The sequence below is a fragment of the Neovison vison genome, chromosome 7 (assembly GCF_020171115.1).
Source record: "Neovison vison isolate M4711 chromosome 7, ASM_NN_V1, whole genome shotgun sequence".
In the NCBI taxonomy this organism is placed as follows: Eukaryota; Metazoa; Chordata; class Mammalia; order Carnivora; family Mustelidae; genus Neogale; species Neogale vison.
The window spans coordinates 147,045,241-147,067,369 of record NC_058097.1 but is presented as its reverse complement, the minus strand read 5'-3'; the positions used below and the strand labels follow the sequence as shown (position 1 = coordinate 147,067,369).

Below are 22,129 nucleotides of genomic sequence, written 5' to 3'. Positions count from 1 at the left end.
CTGCAGACACAGACCTTGACCTCTGACTGCAACACCCTCTGACGTCTGCCCATTCAGCATCTCCATCCGCCATCCGGACACCTGGCTATTGGCCTTGGCTACCCCTGGGGACCGGCCTCACCTGCCTGCTCCTCTGGGCCTCACCCCAGAGCTCACCCCACTTCCTTTGGCTGGTCCCACCCTGTAGCTGGCGGCCGAGGCCGTCACCATGTCTGTGTCAGCTTTTTCCATGTAGTGCGTAGCTGTGGCCAACAAGGCTTTGGAGGCTAGGACTGGCTCTGGGTAACCATGGACTGAGTCTCAAGAACTCCATGGAAAATGTGGGGACACTAATGTGTACTTGGCATGATCACAGTGGGGTGTAAAGCGCAGGTATGCTGTCCCAGCCTCCTGTGGGCTCCCCATAGGCAAGTGAGCCTGATTCAGCCCTTTAAAAGGTTCCCAGGCCTTTGACCAATCTTATAATTGCTCTTTGGGTAGCTACCGATGAAGCAGGATGCAGACGCTGGGTGCTGGTTGACTTGGGACGACAGGGGGGTTGGGAAAAAGGGGAACAGGAGGGGAAACTGGCCCTGCCAAAGAGGGGACTGGGGGAAGAACTGAGGGGCTGGGAGGGGTTCATGAAGCCCAGCTATATGATGCAGTGATGTGCTCTGGCTCCCAGGACATCTCCAGCAAACTCTCTACTTCTCACGATGCACTGGGAAGTTGGGTCTGGTTTTAGGGCTAAATCAAAGGGCTGGGTGTGGGCTCCAGGTGGACGCACAGGGAGACTACAGACTGCCTCCACAGCCCATCTTTCCCCAGGCCATGCACCGGATGGCATTTGGGACATGCGCCAAGAGGATATTGTGATGTTTCTCAAGCTAGTATTTGGGACTTGCACACCACGGTCACCCAGCCTCCAGAACACTGAGTCCAGATCTTGGGGATGTGGGAAAGGGCTGGGCACCAGACGGGACAATGGGGAGGACCCACTGGACAGAGCTCCCTGGAAAAGTGCCCTGGCCATCTGCAGTGGGGAACGTGCTAAGTGGGAAGGTGACCTGGCAAGGTCTGTGCTGCTGGTAGACTGGAGATGGCACAGGCCAATGGGGAGTGGCAACAAGAGAGTGGACCGGGGGTCGATGCCATCACCGAGTACCCTGATGGTGGAGCCTGAACAAAGGCAGAGGCCAGTGTAGCGGTGGGACAGACCTGGGGATTGATTGTGGGGATACAGGTTGGGGAGAGAGTCATGGGAAGGACAGGGAAGAGAAGGTGATCACTCCCAGTTCTGGCCAGGTGACCAGGCAGAGCACAGTCAGGGCCTAGAGCCCAAATGGAGGACTAAGTCAGTGATGGAAGAGAGCTGCCAGCAAGAACTTCATTCTCCTGTCCGTGCATGGGGACCACTACACCTGCCTCCCGGGGCAAGGTATGGGGGCCTTGTGGACGTCCCCTAGGTGTTACTCAGTAGCACAAATGTCTGGAGACTGGACAAAAGTCTGACATAGGTCAACTTGGGCCAGGCTTTTTGAATGGGGACAGGACACTGAGATCTGTCCTCTCATTGTCCCTCACTCATCGGAGACAGTCCCCCAGCAGGACTCCTCTGTGAGGCAGGGCCCCACCTGTCTCTCTGTGTGCACAGTCAGTCCTCCCTTTCTGGCCTGGTAGTCAGCCCCTGAGCCTGCTGGCTGGGGAGGGACCGGGAATCCTGGGGTGGCCAGAGGGGCTCCTGCTCCTTTCTGGAACAGCTTGCCTGCCCCCTAGTGGACTTCTGAAGAGTCTCAAGGACTCCCAGAAACTGGAAAGCAACCTTGAAGATTTAGTAGACCCCTTCCCCGTTGTGATTGGGAGACTGAAGCCCCCGGCAGGAATGGCTTCTGCGAGGTCAGGGCTGGAGATGGCATGGCTGGCCCTTGGGGAAGAGCCCAGGCTTTGGCGTCCTGCGGCCCCAGGTGAAGAACAGAGGCAGTGGGGATGACAGCACCCCGTGCCTAGGGCTACAAGGCTGGCTCCCTGACAACACACACACTACATGCTCAGTCATGTGTGGCCCTTTCCTCCTGCTCTATGTCCCTTCACCTCCCCCTGGAAGAGCATAGATTCAGCTCGAACAGTCTTTGTGCAAATCTGGATCTTCATGCCCGTGGATTTCCTCAAAGTGAAGTTCTCTTGCCACCACAGTAGCCTCCTCTAGCTCCCCTGCCCTATTATAGTTCTTTCCCACTGGAGTCACAGAAAGGGGGCTTAGACCCTGCCCTGCCATTAGAAAGCCCCCAGTCTGCAGGGGCAGGACAGGACAGGGTGGCCAGGGGATTGGGGGCCCAGAGGAGTGCCCCTCCGACAGTATGCAGGGGTGAAGGGAGGGCTTCAGGAAGGACTTCCTGGAGGAGGCGGCAGGGAAACAGAGGCATAGAGGGTGAGGAGGAGCTGGCCAGAAGGGGTGGGAAGCACGGGGCTAGGGAAGGTCACTCAGGCTAGTGCAGGGGTGGAGGTGACACCCTCCATAGTAGGAGACGGGGTGGTGGTGAGGAGAGACAGGGCAGCTAAGGGAAGCCATGGGCTGACACCCTACCTGTACCTGGCGTGCAGGGTCCTAGCTAAGCATTCAGCTAGGCAGGAGAGCTCAGAAGCTGGCCATGTGGAGGGGAGACTCCTTGCTGAGAGTCTTTGGGCGAGCTAGTTCTTTAGTTTGTGAGTTTATCCATTCAGTTTCCCACTGCACACTTCCCCCTGGGCATTGGACTAAAGGAATGAACTAGATACAGATCCTGCCATCAAGGGAGGGTCAGGCAGGCCACTACTGATTACATATAGAAGGCATATTGAGAAAGGTTTTCTGGAGGAGGTGGTTTCCAGATGGGTTATGAATGACATTTGGGAGTTCACCAAATGTGGGAAAAGGGATAAAGACACGTGTGTGGAGAAAAGAACAAGACTAAGATGTGGCATCATTTGGGGTTTGGGGAAGAACAGTCTGTCATGACCAGAACATTGAGTGGAAGGGGGCAGTTGGGGTGAAGCCAGCATGAGTAGAAGAATGCCAGGCTAAATCATTTGGCTTTCCCAAGGAGTCCGTCCTGATCTGTGCCTTCCTGAAGAACCATATGCCAGACACTTCCAGACCACCAGGACTGGCATCCACCTTCTGGAACCCTGTGGCTCTGTCTGCCGTGGTGAGAACTCCACTCCTTAGATGTGCCAGGAGTGTTGCTGGAAACCGACCAAGGGATTGGATGATGGCCCCGGGCTAATGGCAAAGGTGGGGGACTTCATGGGGACCAGCTAGCAGTGACTCACCATGAAAGTCATGACTTGGGGCCCCATCTCTGGGGTTCCACCGGGGCAGTTGCATGGAAGCCCCATGCAAATGCCAGGCCGGCTCCTCGTGAGAGGAGGATGAAGTCCTCAAAGCCTCCTCAGCCTTCCCTCCTCAGAGGGAAGTTCTGTCCTCACCCACCTCATTCACAGGAAAGCCGTGTGCCCCCTGCCGATGCCCCCTCTAGAGCTTTCCAGGGACCACTGCTCTTTCTCTGGCCTTTTGTCACACTGTGTAACCATATCCAATCAGAAGGCAGAAGGAGGCTGGCATGGATGATCACTTCACCCCTCTGAGCCTCTGTTTCCTCATCTAGAAAGTGGGCCTTTGTCCTCCGTGATCTTGTCTCCAACTGATGAGGGAAGGTTGGGGAAAGGCAAAGACCTGGTGTGGGGTCTGAGAGGGACCTCTGAGAACAGAGCTGCTTCTGCCCTTCTCAACATGGGCAGCTCAGGGGGTGGCTAGATGGACAAGTCCTACTTTCCCCACACTGCCGTTCTAGAGGGTCCAAGAGAAGGGAGACCCATGGCTGGGTCCAGGCACAGTCTGACATACAACCCATATGTGTACAAGGCATGCACTTGGACACATACCACAAATGGACACAGACACGAATATATGGAGATCAGCCACTGCTCCCAGACACACACCTATGGACACATAATGTACACAGAGCCATATAGGTCTGTTCATACGCATGTGTGCCCTGAGGCCTCCCTCAGGTGACAGCATGCCTTCATAGCTGTTGCCACCTTTGACCCAACAGCAGCCCTATAAGGCAGGTAGGGCAGGGGCCTGGTCACTGCTCTGTGGCAAGGAACCCGGGGCATGGAGAGACTGGGGTCTGGGATGCCATAGGAAAGTTGGCTCTTGCTTGGAATTCTGGTCTCCTGGGTCTGCCTCCCACAGGGGTCTCACAGAGACTCATGCCCAGAGGGACCTCGTAGTCGCCTCGACCCCACATCCCTTCCACAGATGAGGAGAGAAGATCCACAGGCAGAATGTGGGTCACAGAGTTCAGTGGAGGAAACAGGGTCACGCTTTTGTCCCCATCACCCCCTTGGCTCTATCACGGGCACAGATGTGGTCCCACCCAAAGCCATGGATATGTCCCACCGATGGGGATGTGCAGGTCCTCCCTCCTCAGCACCTCCACGGCCTTGCTCTGCCTGATGTGCTGTGTCCACAGTGCTCTCTCTCAAGGGAGCTGAGGGTAAGCAGCCCCGTTCAGCATTTCCGGAAAGTCCGGAGTAAAAAGATTAGGCCCAAAGTCATGCAAGGTCAGGAACGGCAGTGGCGTCTTGCAAAGCTAAGTCTAGCACTTTGCACTACACAGCTGTTCCTGGCTCCATACACACAACATCCATGGGCCTCTCACATTTCCTCTCTCTTGCTCCAGTGCAGGCACACATGCACACACGCGCACACACGCAACCTAGCATCTGTGAGTGCACCCACCCACTGGGACATTTTTCCAATGACCCCCCAGTTCCGTGTAGTGCCAGCTCTGTTTCCCAAGGGCTCTTTTGAAGAAGGACAAGTTTGTTTAGGGCTGAACCTGCCCCCTGGCCCCTGGCCCTCTGCCCCCAGTCAGGGAAATGAATTCCACTTGCTTCTGTCTGCCCACTCTGAAATCAGCCCAGGGGCTTTGGTGAGCACGCTTTGATGTTAGAAGCCAGTTTAATGAGTGGGTTGTGGATTTGTTTGCTTTTTTTTTTTTTTCCCCCTGTAAGACAGAAGTCTCATTTTCCTAAGAACTAAGGAATTATCACTCCACTCCTCTTCCTTCCCCGACATCCTGAGCGCGCGAGACCTGGACTCCCTGCACAGTGCTCACAGATACCCAGAGGGTGAGGCTGGTTAGGATGGGAGAGGCAGGGAAGGAAGCAGCGCACTTCCGGGGCTTCATAAACAGGGCTTCCATGGCCTCATCAACAGCCATTTTAGAGAGGACCAACAGTCTCGGAAACGTGAAGTGCCGTCAGGAGGGAGTCCCTCTCAGTCGGGGGCTCTCATCTGCCTGGCTCTAACTCCATCGTGCTTTCCCCTGTGAAAGCTGTGCCCTGGGGCACATGGCCTCCGGCCTCTGGGCACAGGCACTTCAGCCTTCCAGTGGGAACAGTGTTCTGGATGTGAGGAATAATGAGCCCTGTGATAACAAGCTCTCAGAGTCAAAACGATTAGTCAGGAACAAAGCACTGCCTGAAAGGGAGGGAATAATTCTATTTTTATTGGTTTTGTGTCAAGGGGCAAGTTTACCCACAGGATTCATACTGGAATGCATCAATTAATATCGCTCTAGGGCACTTAGTAACGAGGACCCTGATGGCTGCCCGGTTGCTCAGCGAGAGAATTCTAGAGAATTCTTTGCGGAGACTAGAGCAGGGAGAGGATTGAGGGGTAACCAGGCAAAGAGTTTCTGGACTGGCACAGGACCCTGCTCCACTCTGTCCTCCTACTTAGGGCCCAGCGAAGGCTTTCCCCGAGCTCCCGGGCCTCGCCATGCTCTGGCGTGCTTTGCCAAAGGCCACCCTGATTTCTTGGTTGATGAGGTCCTGCCAGGGATCTCTAGGAGAAAAGGAGAAACAAGAATAATAAGACCACCACCCAGAATAGGGGTGGACATTTTGAGCCCCCAGGTGCTCACGAGGAGCCCCTTCTGCTTCTTGGGCTTGTCCTGCTCCTTGTGGCAGCCCCGCCATGGGCATCCCCAGACCAGGCTTGGAGAGGGGCAATGTCATAGACTCGTGTGCATGCACAGCTTCATGTCCAGCAGCCTCCCAGGAGGTGGGGAACAGGCCCCACATCCATCCCCTGCTCCAGATGGTTGCCAGGAAGTCAGAATGCTGTGGGCTGAGGGGTTCTGTGACTCTTGGGGTATGAGGCATATCTGGGATAGGGACCCTGGCCCCCCGCCTGCACACAACTTCATTTTCTTATTTGCTTCCCTTATATGCCTGGAGGAGGGTGGGTTAGGGTTATGGCCTTTGCTTGGAGAAGAGAGCAAGGCTCTGAGTGACAGCCAGGGCCTCACATCAACCTGGCAGGGGACACTTTTGAGCCCGACTGGCAGGGGTAGAAGGAAGAGAAGGGAGCTTTCCGTGGAGTGTTTCTGTGACAGATGAAAGGCACCTCTGTGAGCCCTGCTGTTTTGGTTGTGTCCCCTTCCCCTGATCTTCACCAGCTTCCCCAAACATCCCCAAATAAATAACAATTAATAACTTCCGCAGGTATGGTAAATACAGAAAGGGAGGATAAAAGCATCTTTAGAAAACTTGACTTTAAAGAAAATCATGTTATAGCATATACTTCAAGTAAAAACTTCAAATTTCATAACTGCCTTATAGCCACAACTCCAAGACAAGTCCCCCTAAGCTCTTCCTGTAGAGATTTTGGTTGTGCATGTGCACGCACGCGCGTGCGGGGGTGAATGCATATCTGCTGGTCTGTCTGTGATCTCATCTCCAGGAAAACAGAGGGGCACGTGGTGGCCTTTCCATGCATGCGTGTATCTGATGCCCACGACGGAGGTAATGTGGGTGCGCACACATGTAGGCACACTTACGTTTGTGGGCCCACGTGTGTCCATGTGCTAGGACAGAGCCCATGGGTGAGGTGGGTGTCGATTCCCCCCTGCCTGCCTGAAGGCCTGGGAGGCTCCCAAGTCAGGTAGAACTCCCTGCGACTCATCTCAGCTCTCTCTCCTCCCTGAGCCAAGAAGATGAAAACGTTTCTGGCACTTTCTAAAGTTTCCATCCGGGAGTGGAAAAGTCATCAGCTGACAAGCTCGGGATGACAAATGGTTGCCAGACCTGCTATTCCCGCTCCTCTGATGGGGTGGGCCAGGGCCTGATGGGAGCCAGCGGGAGCTTGCGAGTCCCCCTTCCCTGGGCTCCTGGCACTGAAAGACCTGTGGTGTATCCGCCAGCCAGATCTCCTGGAGCTTATGTAAGCAGGGGAAAGTTCCATAAAGAACTCAAAAAGAAGCGTCAGGAAGCAGCAAGTGCTGTGGGGATGCAATGCTGGGAGATGGGAAGGAGGTGACAGCAGGGTTTCCTTTAGTGCATGGCATCAGAGCGGCCTGCCAAAGGAGCGGCGTCAGAGCTGAGGCCCCGGGGACAGGATGGGAATGGGCCAGGGCACCTGGATAGCAGGCACAGAGGCTCTGAGTCAGAAAGACGTTCAGGGTGTTTTAAGGTAACAGCAAGGAGGTCCCAAGTCGGTGGTGTGCAGTGGAAGGTGGCCAGTCCACGGGACGGCCCAGGTCCCAAGGAGCAGGCCTCCAGGGCAGGAGGGAAGAGTTTGGGCTTGAGCCTCAGAGTAATAGGGAGATCCAGAGGGTGTTAACTGTGGGACTTTCCTATGGATCGTGTTCGTGTTGTCCTTCAGACCTCGCTGGGGCTGCCAGGTGCTGGGTGGAGAGGCACAGTGGGTAGGGGAGTGGTGAGGCGCCCCTGCAGAGGGCAGGAGACAGGTGCCCAGGTGGAGCCCTCAGGGGGTGGGAGGGGAGCTGCTGGGGGACTCCTGGACGGCATCCTCCACCTTTCAGACGGAGGATGGTGAGGCCACCCACGAGGAGAGAGCCCTGGAGGAGGACCAGGCTGCCAGGTGGAGCTCCCAAAAGGATCTGTTGAGGGACAATGAGCGCTCCATAGCTCCGAGCTCTGGAGGGGAGGTCAGGCCGAGGCACATGATAGACATCATCAGCGTCTGGGTGGGAAGGGAATCCCCGCATTTCAGGGGAGAGGCATGGGGCTGGCTGACGTGGAGCCTGAGGAGGGTGAGTTGGAGAGGAAGGAGCCCAGCTGGGAGGCCTGGGGCATATTTCTGGGAAGAGGGAGGGCAAAGGGGAAATGCTGCTCCAGCTGTGGGTCGGGTTAAGAACCAAAACTGGCCCGCAGATCTAGTGACACGGATGGAGGTCACCAGTGACCTGCACGGAGTCTTCTGCATGCGTGGGGGTGAAAGTCAGACTGTGGGGGCTGGGCAGGGAGTGGTGGGTGAGGAAGTGAAGTCACCATGAGCAGACAGGCCTTCTGAGAAGTGCGGCTCCCTGTGGGGGTGGGACCTGGAAGGCTGGGAGACCGAGGCCTGCTCTTGGAAGGGCAACAGAGGCAGGTTGGAGCAGAGGACCTTGGTGGGCAAGGAAAGGACACAAAGGGCCATAGCTGTTCCCCTGCAGATGGTGAGCCAGGGTCTGTGGCTCTCAGTCCCGGGAAAGGCCCCGGGGCCACCTGTGTTCCTCACCCCACATGGCTGCCCCAGCAAAGTGTCCCCACAGACACTGGGAAGCAGAAGGACTCTGGGCTGCGTGGAGGCCTTTCTGAGAGCAGAAGCTGTTTCTGCACCCAGGAGGCTGGAGTGGCCTTATAAAAAGGGAGCCCTGTGTGTCCTACAACCTGGCCTGTACACTGGTGTGGGCCCGCCGCCCTTCACTGGCCCTGCTATGCTGGACCCCACTCTGTGTCGGGGGAGATGCCCTTGGAGCCCCCAGATGGCAGGTGGAGGGGAAATGGCCTCTGTGAGCAGCTCCCTGCCCATAGCCCCTGCTCCACCAGTCAGGCTAGTCTTTTCCCCGGAAGCCCATGTGTATCCTGCACACTTCCTGTCTTCGAGAGGGAGCAGCCTTGGGGGGGGGTGCCCTGGAAGAGTTGAGGGGAACCAGTCAGAAGTTCTGATGACAGAAAACTCTAGTGGAGCTCAGCCTCCACAACTGCAATGAGCCTGTGGACCCCAGGACCTTCTCATCTCTAGGAAACTGTCATTTTTGGCCACTGGCGGCACCCGGCCACTCTGCTCTGGGCCTTCTGTGGACTGGACTGTCTGCTGCTTGAGAAGAACACATCGCAGCAGAACAGCTTTCCCTCCCTCCACCAGCCGGCCTGTATCCCTCGGGGAAGGACACAGGGTCACACAGGACAGACGACAAAGGGAAGAGCCAAACTACCAGGCAGGCACCAGCGCTCTAAAGCGTGCGTGTCCTTTGATCTATAAATTCCTCATCTGCAGAAATAGTCTGAACCGCGACAAACGCCCCGTCACTTGTTATCAGCGCGTCACGGGGACCTGGCTCAGGAAGGGAAGACTGCGCGTGCGCGGCCGCAAGAGCGAGGTTGCCGCAGCTCCGCGGGGCGGAACCGACGCCGTCGCGAGGGAGGTGTCTCTGTGACGTGCTCTGACCCAGAGCAGAATGAAAGACCAGCCAGGCAGCGAGACCTCAACCACAACCCCCGTGGCAGCAATAGGCCCTCTCTCAGCAGTGGGAACAGGGGACTCCTTCATCGCTAAAGAATTCTGTATTTTCCCAGTTTTCTACATTGGGCAGGTGATACTCTTATAATCAGAAAAAGAGCAAACCCAACTTCAACCAAAAGAGGCTGAGCTTTGGGGGAAATTCCTCTTACTCACCCAGGTTTGATGTCCAGAGGTGTGGGGAGGACACCGGGGAAGCCTGCCTTCCCCACCAGCCAGTAGGTCTCCTCTACGCCCTTCCCCTGGAGGAGAGAGAAAAGGGGATTGAGCACAGCTTCTCAGGAAAGGCCAGAGGAAAGGGCGCAGCTGCGAACAGCTCCAGTGCAGAGCAGCCTCGGCCAGACTGTCTGGGTCCAAATCCTGGCTCCTTCCCTGGCTAGCTGTGTGACTTGGGCCAACTTACTTCACCTGTCTGTTCCTCAATACCTCATGAGTTGTTGTTCTGTTAGAGAAGTAACTGAATAATAATAAATCATGAATTCTATGACCAGCAGATCTGGAATGCTAAGATCCCAAGATGCTACAATCTGTGATTTTCCCCAACTGTTGCAGGACCCCTTGACTGGGATAGGGGTACGGCTGCCTGGAACTTAGGAGTAGAGGAGGCACTAGAGGCTCTGGGTCCAGGGATGGGTATTGCCCCGTGGAGCCCCCAGGCCATCTTGAAGAAGGTCTGATTGGTGGGCTACCCTCCCCGCCCCCTCTCTGCATTCCCCTCCAGCATCAGAATCCTCTGTTCCTCAGGACATCTCATGCCCACGCCGCAAACAAGCCTTATGCCAGCTCACGCTTCCATAACCTCCAGAGCAAAGGATTGCACACATGCCAGCCCTCACAGGCTGTGTGACCATGGACAATTTGCTGCACCCTCCTGCTGTGACATTTCACAGTGGGATGAAATCAATTCCACGGAGCACACAATTTCTAGGCTCCTGTCATGGTTCTGGGCCTTTAAATGTCTAGGCCGTCCTGGTCTTACCACCAGCCCCTGACTGTACCCAAGGAAGTAGGGTAGGAAGAAAAGTCACTCACTCATGGGAAAACTAAACCATTATATTTATTGAATGTTAACATTTCAAAAAAGAATGCAGAGGTGCTCGTGGGCAGGGATCTCCTGCTATCACCCCTGCAGCAGCAGAGGGCGGTCGTGGGAAGGGTGGGTGCACAGAGAAGGCAGGCTAGCCACAGCCGGGGAAAGGGAAGCTGGGTGTCCCCGGGTCAGGGCAGGCTTCCATGGGAGGTGAGATGTGCTCTAGGGTCCTGAGGGATGAATAGGAACCTGACGATATTATGGAGAAAGTGTGGGCCTTAGAGCCATCAGCCGTGGGATGCCACCTACCTGATTGCAGACGCATCACTTCGCCAAATTTCATTTCCTCAAATATAAAATGGGAACATTGATCCTTCTTTCATGATTGCTGGGACAATGGTGATCAGCTCCATCCTCAACTACAGACAGGCATTTCCTTCTATGTCAGTCAAATGACTAAGAATCTTGCCTGCTGCCCACAGAAACTGGAATGGTGGTGGTGGGGGGGGGGTCCATCAATTCCAGGAAAGAAAGTTCCCTTACCTTTAGCTCAGTCTGGCCTCTGATGTCAATTCTGTAGCCTTCGTCCAGGCTGAGCAGTGTCTGGACTGTGCTTCTGCTGACGTGAATTCTGTATGCTGACAAGAAACGTCACAAGTCATCACCTGGAAGCAGCATCCCTCGTGTTCAGGAATATCATCAAGACTAGTAACAGCCCCAGTTCCAGCCAGTAATGTAAAATTCTGATTCAGACGACACCCTTAACCTGACCTTTATGTCCCTCTGGTAGCCTGTTGGTCACTAAAATAGAGGCCTTGAGGAAAAGCAAATTCCATAGATCGAGGGCTTAGAGGAACTTAAGATGAAGTCAGAACCCCTAGGAACATAATTTTCACTTACAGGGAAGTTTGTAAAGGCTAAGTCAGAGCAGATAAGCAGTTATTTTTATTTTAAGAGCAGGACTCCCCACTATGGCCCACATATCTAGTCATTCAGGATGTGTACCAAATGACATTAGGGAACACGTGACTTCTACAGCCAAAGGCTGAGGTCCTAGGACTCCAACTTTTGCACCTGCTCTAACCAAGCCATCTTTCTGTCTCTGTGAGGACCTCCATTCCAGGTGCCCTACCAACAGTCAGATCTGCACACTTCATAATCACCTCTGGCTTCTCCTGTCAACAAGGGCCTAAAATGGCATTTAAAAATTGAGAGGGATCTCCTCCTTGTAAAGACGTGGAAACCAAGACCTAGAGGAAGAGTATTTTCCTCGAGGATATCAAGCAAGGCAGTGACAGATTTGGGCTAGGACCCAGGCTTCCTGCCTCTCAAGTCATTGTCTTCTCTTATAAGATCATCACAAAATCCCCATGGAAAGTTAAAAGATCCAGTGAAATACATTATCTCCATAGAGTTGTTTCACTGAAAACTAAGGTACGCTGCCACCAGGTGGTGGTTTGGTTACTAAGCACTGTTTCAAACAGCCAGGCTGCAAAGGTTGTTCAGAGTCCTCACTCAGGCAAGATAGAAATATCAAACACTCACGCAGCCCTGTGGACTCCATCCGGGATGCAGTGTTAACAGTATCACCAAAGAGGCAGTACCGGGGCATGGTGAGACCGACGACCCCTGCCACACAGGGCCCTGAAACTCAAATGTACCCAGTGAATTCCAGGAAGTCCTAGACCCAAGAGAGGTTCCCATCACAGTCTTGCCCTTCCCCCTAACACCCCCAGCCCTACTGTCTCTACCCCACTTCCTGGGCTCCAGCTGGGAGTGAAGATGAAGCTCTATGGAATCTCCGACCATCCCCAGAGAGGAGATGATATCTGTGCCAGGGGGTAGGGGAACACAGATAAGTCAGAGCCAGTTTTTGTTCCTGGGGAGCTCCCAGCCTGGTTGGGTAGGGGGGCGTGTAAGCTGTGATCAGTATTGTCAGATGGAAGGATCAGAGCTGTGCCAGCCCAGAGAGAGTGGTCTGATCCAGCACAGAGGATCCAGCACAGGAGGCAGTGCGTGAGCTGTGTCTTGGAGGACAAGAGAATGAGTGGGCAGGGAATGGCAGATGCCAAGGCACAGAGACAGAGTCCACACGTCTATGGGAAGTGGCAGCAGCTGGATGTGGTTGGATGGCCAAGTAGGAAATAATGGGAGTTGAGATTGGACAGAATAGCAAAGGGCCTGGGAGACTATGGAGGGGGGTGTCAGGAATTTGGACTTTATCCTACAGGGGAAACCATGGAGGGAGGAAGGGGTGGGGGCCTGAGAAGTAGGTGTTAGAGACCCTGTAGTCTCTGCTAGATCCATCCCAGCGAACATTTTATTGCTTGCATAATCACAGAAGGTGTCTGTCCTGCCTCTTCCATCAGACTCTCAGCTCCTCTGTATGGCCTCAGATGACTCTGACAGAGGCTGAGACAATGTGTGTGTGTGTGTGTGTGTGTGCGTGCGTGTGTGTGTGTTTCTATATATGAAGGAAATTGAGCATCACAGATTCTTTGACTTAAAACATCTCAGAACCTTCAAATAACAGAAGAAAAAGAGGAATGCCAAATTTTCTATCCCAGAACTTTAGAATCTCAGAATCCCAGAAGCACACCAGCCCATGCCCCCTAGCCCGTCATCCCCACGGCCCCCCATTTGTACCTGAGTGAAGGCCAGCACGGATGTAAATGGGCACATCGGGCGCATGCTTCATGCGGAAGCCTCTCACAGAGCTGAGGATATCCAGGGACATGTTGGCAATCTCAGCCGCGTGCCGACTCCCGTTGCGCCGCGGCAGGCCTGAGGCCACCATATAGGCATCCCCGATGGTCTCCACCTAGAAGCCACAGCCTTCACACCCCAGTGCAAGAGCCCGCCCTGCTGGACTGTCCCAGAGCCCGCACAAGACCCTTTTTGGGGAGCCCTGACCCACCCTTCAAGTCTCCAGCCCAACGGTGTTGTCTCTGTGAGAACCTCCATTCCAGGTGCCCTAGCCACAGTCAGATCTGCACACTTCATAATCACCTTGGTCTGAATTGCAGTTGATGGTGCCTCTTTGGTTCTTCCCCACCCACCCTCCTTAGCGGCAAGACCCGGGCACCCCTGTCTGCACAACGCAAGGTGATGTATCAGGACTTCATTTGGAGAGGAGCGTGTGCATATTGGATGCACCCTGGAGGGCTGTAGAAAATAAGTACTCCTGGTCTGCCTTCCAAGGTGTACTAGAAAAAATGTAGGTTTGGGAATCATATAGATGTGGGTCCAATCCTGGCTCTGCCATTTACCTTGGACGGACCACTTCACCTATGCAAGCCTCAGTTTCCTCTAAGGTGGAATGCACGTTAAAGATAGAGTATTGAAAGAACTAGGCTCTGGTTAGCAGAAGGGAGGTGGGTGAGGGATGGATGAGACAGGGGATGGGGATCAAGGAGGGCACCTGTGATGAGCACCAGGTACTGAACATAACTGTTGAATTACTAAATTCTACACCTGAAACTAATATTACATTGTATGGGACCTAAGATCATTTTTTAAAAAAGATTTTACTTATCTGAGAGAGAGAGCACAAGCTGTGGGGAGCTGCAAAGGGGAAGTGAGAAGCAGGTTCCCTGCTTGACAGGTGTGGGGCTCGATCCCAGACCCTGAGATCATGACCCGCACCAAAGGCAGACGCTTAATCAACTGAGCCACCCAGGCACCCCGCCCCCCCAAAAAAAATTGTTTTAAAGGAACAAGGCTTATTAGAGCTGCTCAATGGATGGACATCTCTGTCTCCACCACCACCACCATCATAATAACTTCCTTGGCTGATGTTGTGGGAGATGAAAGAATCCCAGGATCCCAGAACTCGGAGGTGCTTTAAAGTCCACCCACCTTCTTCCTCGATGCCTGGCCTGGCCTACTTGCACCTCTTGGTAGGAAAATCCTCTTCTAGAGTTGGCTGCTTCCTCCTCCAAGTAACTCTGATTTAGACACAGATGTGTACTGTGGCCTTCTGCTCTGCCCCTGGCTAGGCTACCCCTCCACCAAGTCTTACCCTCTCCAGCTCCTGCACTGCATCTTCTGCAGCCAGCAAATGCTGGCACATCGGGACCTGGGGAGCAGAGCTGTCCTTCTGGCCCCCCACATCTGCTCTCCTTCAGCACCTCTCCTTCAGCAATAATAATAATAATACGTCCCCTGCCCCTAGGGGGTGCTGTAATTCATTAAATCTCTCCCACAATTGCTATGGACCCTGCCCAACTACCTTTGCTTCTCCCTCACCCAGGCTCTCTCTACCCCAACACCAGGCAGTGGTCTGCCCTAATCATGCCACATTCTATTTAGATACTTAAATTTGCTCCCAGTGGGCTGGCAGTTAGGGATTCCCATGATTTGCAGAATTTCCGGACAATTCCTAACCGTTGCTCCTGGTTGCCGATGCTTCCATCAATAGGAAACTTCCTTCGGTCTGCAGAGACCCTCAGTGCTTGCTTGATGGCCTGGCCTTTCTGCCTCAAATGTTCTCTCTCAGTACCTGTTTGCTGAGATCCAAGCCAACCCTCAGCCCAGCTGCCACTTCGTCCTGTCCGTAAGATCTTCCAGGTCACCTGTTTCCCTGCTCGGGGCTGGGAGCTCCTCCTCCCCTCCACATCACTTGCTGATGTCCACCCAGCCCTGGTGGGCTGGCAGTGAATGTGGCAGGGGTCAAGGACATGGCTACTCCCCTCTTTATACATTTCCACAGACGAGAAAGACCTCTCACCCCATGCCCTGGGAGGGAAAGTTACGAGTGAGCCCTGGCTATCCCTCTGCCCACCCACTTCTTCCCACAGGAGGGAGGACCCGTGGTCTGCCTGGCAAGGTTGGAAGAAGGACTAAATGCTCGAGTCCTTGGAGAGCAGCTATGACATGCCAGATGCTGTTCCAAACCCTTCAAAAATATCAATGCATTAGACCGTCTATGGCAAGAATTCTACCATTTTACAGGGGAACAGTGAGTCAGAGATTTAAGTCACTTGCCAGCGTCACATAGTACAGATTTGAACTTGGTCAGTCCAGCTCCAGAGCCTATATGTTGGCTGCCTCTTGATACCCTGGGTTCAGGCCCTTTCCATCTCTATTTTGGGGAGTGTGCCTGCTGTGTGGGGTTTTCCTCTGCTACTGCCCTGCACACAGTCAGCATGTGCGTGTAGGTCAGACCGGCCTCCCAGAGGCAGCCCCAGAGACCTATAGCTCGTAGGCCCCACTTCTAGCCACCAAGCGTACAGCTGCAACTCAGGGACAGTACGCCTGCTCTGGGGACCCAGCACTGCCTCGGTTGTGTTGCCTAAGGTCCAGACTGGCGGAGAGGGGCATGGCGGTTTCTCTAAGCTGTTTCTCTACACTGACCTCCAGCCTTCTGTCTGCCTTCCACCTGAGTTGGGAGAGTTTGGTGTCACTAATAATCACCCCTACAACTCCAGGGACAGAAAGTTCCCACTCTGTAGGATCTTGAACCCATGATGACAATCACTCAAAGACTCCTATGATCGTCGGCACTCAGCTGCAAGCAAGGGTATACACCGGTGCGGTCCTTTTGCAGATGGGAGGACGGAGCCAGAGGAGAAGTGAGGGCAAAGGTTTCCACACTAGCAAACACGGACGTGAAATCCAACTCCACCACTGACTTGCTGTGTGACCTTAGGCTAGTTACTTCTCTCTCCGAACTTGGGTTACATCTGAAGGGATAATGGCCTCTGCAGGCCATTGCAAGGACTCATGAAATCCCCTGTGATAGTCCCCAGGTTGGGCCAGTCCTCTGTAGATGTTTACCTAGCTCTGGGCCCCACCCCTGACCCTTGCCCTGTTCTGTGCTTACAGAGGGAGGCTGCTGTGCTGCTCAGCGGCATCGGCATCGAGCTGGTGAATAGAGGAACCATAGCACTTCCTCTCACATGGCTTGATGGACAAAACCATCATAAGCCACATGCACTTCACCTCTGTTTTACAAATGGGAGTGCGAGACTCAGAGAGGTCAAGTGATTTGCCCAGGATCTCTTGGCAGCATGGCCAAGGCCAGTCTCACCCGCTGGGGCTGAGCGGCTGGAGTAAGTCCTCTCCACTCCGGCAGCCCACGTGGGCTCCACACTGGAGCCATGTCCATAAAGTGTTCATTCAGTGTGCGCTGGCAGGGAGTCCCAGACCCCCACGGAACCGGGAAATGATCGCCTGGCTGCCTCCCAACCCAGACCGGATTAAAGAGCAGTAACCAGATCCTGCTGAGGACCGAGGGGAAACCGAGGCGGACGGCGGGAGTGATGAGAGAAGCACTCGCACATCGTCAGGAACAGGCTGCCTGTTTCCCCACATCTGGAGCGGTGCGCGGGCCTTGTTTTATTTCATTTCATTCTGCCAGAAAGATGCAGACCTCTTGGCCAGAGTTCAGAGGAGACCAGAGAGCATGATTCAGAGCTGGGAGGGACACATGTGTGAGAAAAGATTAGCAGGAGAGGAAAAGACAAGCCAGGGGTGACTCAGGGCACATCAAAGCTGCGGGGCTCAGCAAGATGAGATGAGAGATGAGGAATCTTTTCCTGGGGCCCATGGGGCCAGCGCGGCTCTGGAAGCAAGAGGGAAACTCAGCCAGCGTGAGAGACAAGACCTCCGAACCTGGGGCTGGGAAGGAGTGCGGGCTCTTGCATGGGGAGTGGGAGGGACACTGCGTCCTTGGAATGTTGGTGGCTCAGTTTTCTGAGGCTCAGTGTGGACAGAGCTGGGAAGTGGTGGTAGGCATTGCAGATTCCTGGCTCTACCACCTGCTGGTTGTGTGACCTTGGGCAAGTCACTTTCCTCTCTGGGCTTTAGCGAGCTCCTCACTCAGTCCGTATCTATTTCTGAAGGACCTATGGTGTGCTGGACATTGCCAAGCACTGGAGACAGAGCGATTTAGAACCATGAAGTGTGGCTGTGCTGTCCGGGGGTAGTCATGAGAGCACCGCCCAGGAGCTCCTAACCATGTCTGGGAGGGGAAGGAGGCTAACCTGAAGCGGGATGGAGGAGTAGGAGGGAGCCAGTTAAGGAGGAGGGAGAGCAGGGTCTGAGGAGGAGGCAACCACATGTGCAAAGGCCTGGTGGCCCTGAGAGCAAAGCATGTGTGAGGAATGCAGAGGTCTGTGTGGCATGGCCAGGGATACCATTGGGGAGGTAGGTAGGGCCAGTTCCTGGAGGGTCTTGTGGGCCACTACGAACCTGTGGCTTTTTCCTGAGGATATCCATGACATGAGGATGGTGAGCCCCCTGGAGGGGGTCCTTGGGATCAGAATGTCCAAGTTCAGCGCTCAGCTCCACATCCCATTGGAAATTTGTAATTAGATAAGTCCCTTAAGCACCCATTTCCTCCTCTTTACATTAGGGCACCATTACCTACCTCACAGATTGTTAGGATAGTTAAATGGATTAGTACATATAAAGTACTCAGACTAGAGTCCTGTATAGACTAAGGACTCAGTAAGTATTGGCAATTATTGCTTCTGGAATACAGTACATAGTGCTATCAGCAGACCGCTTCTGAAACTTCCTGCCCAGGCCTCTTGTCCATCCTGGTTTCTGCCCCAGGGCCTGGACCTCCCCTATCCCTGCCTGTCTGGAGGGCTGTGGCTGGAAGGGGACTGGTGGGTCACAAAAGAAAACTGGAGTCTGAGTGTGGTGGTTTCTGGGGATTCCCTCCCCACCCTCCCTCACTGTGTCTAAATCATCTCAAGACCTCCAGCAGCTGCATCAGAAAAAGGGGCAGGTTTGGGGTGGGGTCCCCACAGCAGGCAGGGAGGGAGAGGATGCTAGTCACTTCTACAATCTCAGTTTACACAGCACTTCCTCAAGGGGGATAGGATCCACCCATTATCTGTAACCCCCTGGGTTGGAGTCATCATTCCTGTTTTATAGGTGAGGACATGGAAGTCCAGAGAGGGGAAGCCATTTGCCTAAGCTACACAGATGCTGGTAGCCAAGCTGGGACTCAAACCCAGGATGGAGAGATACACAGGGACTAGATCATGTAAGGTCTTGACAGCTCTGTCCCTGCTCCTCTCTCTAGTGTCCCCCAGGCACCACCCACTCCATCACCGGCCCACTTCATGTCCAGCCATTACAACCCATTCAGCACTCCTTGTACTCACTAGGCCCATCCTTTCAAGGCTCCAGCTTTGGCACATTATTCTCCCACGGCTTACCTGGAGCCACCATACCCAGACTGCCCAGCACTAGGAAAAGAGCACCTCCTCCAGGAAGCCTTTCTTGCTTTTTTACTCTACACATCTATCCCTAGCTGGATTGGGGGCCCTCTCAGCCTCCGCTGCCTGCCTTGATCATCACTTTGACTGTGGGTTAACTTCATATTTCATCTATAGCACTGAGAGGTCCCGGAGGGGAGGCATGGGAGATGACTCACCTCTTGGCCCTTGCCCAGCACAGGTGGAGTTTATCTTCCCCCTTCTTGAATCTAGGTTGGCCTCTTTTGTTAAGTAAACTCTATGCCCAATATGGCGCTCGAACTTATGACTCTGAGATCAAGAATTGTATGTTCTACTGATTGAGCCAGCCAGGTGCCCCTGGATTGGCTTTTTGACTTGCTTTGACCAATAGAATATGTCAGAAATAGCCATGTGCCCAATCCTGGCTTAGACCTCCAGAGGCTTCTGTGCTTCTGCTTTCTCTCTCAGAACACTACCACACTATGGGAACAATACCAACTGGCCTGCTTGAGTTTGACAGACTATGTGGACCAGAGCTGTCCCATTCAAGGTTCCAGAGATGTGAGAAAGCCCAGCCAAGGTCAGCAGAACTTCCTATCTCACCCACACTGCCCACAGATGTATGAGTGGTCCAGCTGAGCCCAGAGAACTTTCTAGCTAACCTATAGATTTGTGAGCATTAACAAATGCTTATAATTTTACATCACTGGGCTTCAGTATTATTTGTTATGCAGCAATAGCTAACTGGTAAAAACACACAAATAAATGACAGGAAGTAAAGGCATGACACAAACACAATAGTAAAGGAAGGAGGGATGCGATACCAGCCTCCCAGTCTCCTCCTCACCTTATACACATCGTGGCTGCCCAGAACAGCATCGAACAGTGTGTAGAGGTCGTTGAGCAAGCCCACCACCTCAATGGGCTCGCTCAGGGCTGAGATGATGGTGAAACCCACAATGTCACTGAAGTAGATGGTGACCTGGTCAAAGTACTCTGGCTCCACAGCTGCCCCCATTTTCAGAGCTTCAGCCACAGACCTAAAGGAATGGGAAGGACCAGAGTCACAAGGTGGGAGGACCCCCTTCCCACAGTTCAGAGGTGAGGGAGGGATTTTGGGGGGAAATTCCTTGGTTGAGCATCAGGGCATCTGGGTCAGGTCTGCTTCTGGCCTGGCTTCCCTCCACCAAAAACCTGTCCCTCTCTGGACTTTACTTCCTCTGAAGTCAGTTGGGGGACACTGCCCTCTCCTTGTTCTCAAGGGAGTGAGGTAGCAGGATTAATACTTAAATAGAGCCTGGCACATACAAGGGCTCTGTGAAAATGTGCTAGATAAATAAATAATGAACAAATTGAATGAGTTCATGGAACCCAGATTTAGTGAGTCTATGCAACTATGCTGCAGGTGCCATGCTCAGAGCCACCAAAGCTAGAGATACAATTAAATCCTAAGCGGCCACTCACGGAGGGAGCATCTGAGAGAGCAGCCTCTCTGTCTTCTGCCTCTCCAGCTCTAGTTCCTCAGTCCGCTCCTGGATCAGGTCCTCCAGGTTCTGGGAATACTTCTCCAGCATCCACAGCATAGAGTCAGCAACACTGGTCTTCTTGCCTTGATTGATGCTTTTGAACTGAAAATGGAACAAACATCCCAATTCATCCATGAAGGTCAGCGCACTTGCTCTCAGGTTGGAAACCTCAGCCACAGGAATGAAGTAGACACAGTCCCTGCCTGGAGGAGCTCCACTGGTGGGGAGCAGATGTAGAATAGTCAAGGGATGCAGCTCTGGCAAGGGAAAGCACAGACATCTGGGAGGAAGCATGAGTTAGTTCCCTATGAGGCAGGTAGTCAGGAAGATGACTTTACAAAGGAGCCTATGCCCAGCGTAGCATTACCTCTCACCCTAGTGCTCTGGTTCTCACAAAAATACTGTAGAAGAGACATTCTTTGTTTTTCTCAAAGATAAATGGATGGATGGATAAACAGGTGGGTAGATATGATGGATGGAAGGATGGATGGAAGGATGGATGGATGGATGGATGGTTAGATAGATGGGTAGATATGATGGATGGATGGATGGATGGATGGATGGATGGATGGATGATTGATTGGATGGATGGATGGACAGATGGGTAGGTAGAAAGGATGTGTGTAGATTATTTACATATATAACCATTTGTACCTATTTCTTTCCTTGTTAAAAAAAAAACTTAAAAAAATAATAAATAGGTAAGGACACTGGGACCAAAGGAGAATAATACATGCTATTTTGGTCTAGCAAAACGCATGCTAGAAGTTGATCCCAATTTTGAATATTAGCTTCCTAGCAACAAAACAAAGAGGGAAACAGAGATTACAAAACCCACAGAGTCCATGAGACAGTGGAGCATTAAATTGGTTGCTCAATAGAAACACAGCTACAGCGAGTTGCTGAACAGAGAGAAATACCCCTCTTAGGTCTTCATAGGAGGACAGTCACATATGGTCATAAATCATATCTTCAATGACTATCTTGCAGGAAATATGGCAGTGTGTTCCCTAAGGAGATTTACTAGAACCTTCCCCAATCCAGTTTGCACCTTTCCAAAGTACAGTCAGAGAAGAAGCAAATTAATGATGGTCAAAGTGAAGGAGTCCATTGCTGTCTAAGTCCAGCAGCTTACTGTGTGTGCGTGCATGTGTGTGGGTGTGCGTGTGTGTGGGTGTGCATATCCAACTCCATTAATACCACTTCTCTCAACCAAACATCTGTAAAGTGGAGAGTGGCAGCAGTCCCTAACACACACCTATTTTGTATTGCCCATTAAAAGCAGAGGTGTAAGCTTTAAAAAAAAGATTTTTTTTAGATTTTATTTATTTATTTTCCAGAGATCACAAGTAGTCAGAGAGGTAGGCAGAGGTGGGGGGAAGCAGGCTCCCTGCTGAGCAGAGAGCCCAATGCGGGGCTCGATCCCAGGACCCTGAGATCATGACCTGAGCTGAAGGCAGAGGCTTAACCACTGAGCCACCCAGGTGCCCCTGTAAGCTTTAAAGGTCAGTCGGGGTGGGCTTGGCAGCTGCTGACCTTGAGACACCAAGGATACAAGGCTGACCAGAAGCTCACCTCCACAAGGAAGGTCCCCATTATACAAATGAAAAAAAAACAAAGGGTCTGAGAGGTAAAATAACTTGCCAAGGATCTCATAATTGTGGAACTGAGATCGTTCATGTGTTCATTTTATCAGCAGCCACCCCACTGGATTATTTTAAAATTTGGGATGTGTTTTCCATTGTTTCCCTCTGGTTGCCCAGGAACACTATCTTAGGATTTGCAAATAGCAATAATTTTCTTCTTCCTTTCTAATATT

The 22,129-nt window shown here is 53.0% G+C and overlaps 1 protein-coding gene across 1 annotated transcript in view; it reads right to left on the bottom strand.

Annotated features, from left to right (window-relative positions):
• Nucleotides 1–5,766: 5,766 nt before the first annotated feature.
• Nucleotides 5,767–22,129, bottom strand: part of LOC122913491 (guanylate cyclase D-like) — a 34,459-nt gene continuing 18,096 nt past the window's right edge. The window contains exons 12-18 of the mRNA XM_044260203.1: nucleotides 20,249–20,412; nucleotides 19,632–19,824; nucleotides 13,236–13,410; nucleotides 12,135–12,233; nucleotides 11,133–11,227; nucleotides 9,716–9,801; nucleotides 5,767–5,875 (exon numbers count right to left, since the gene is read on the bottom strand). Of these exons, the coding sequence (XP_044116138.1) occupies nucleotides 5,767–5,875; nucleotides 9,716–9,801; nucleotides 11,133–11,227; nucleotides 12,135–12,233; nucleotides 13,236–13,410; nucleotides 19,632–19,824; nucleotides 20,249–20,412 (921 nt within the window). The remainder of the gene's footprint in view (nucleotides 5,876–9,715; nucleotides 9,802–11,132; nucleotides 11,228–12,134; nucleotides 12,234–13,235; nucleotides 13,411–19,631; nucleotides 19,825–20,248; nucleotides 20,413–22,129) is intronic.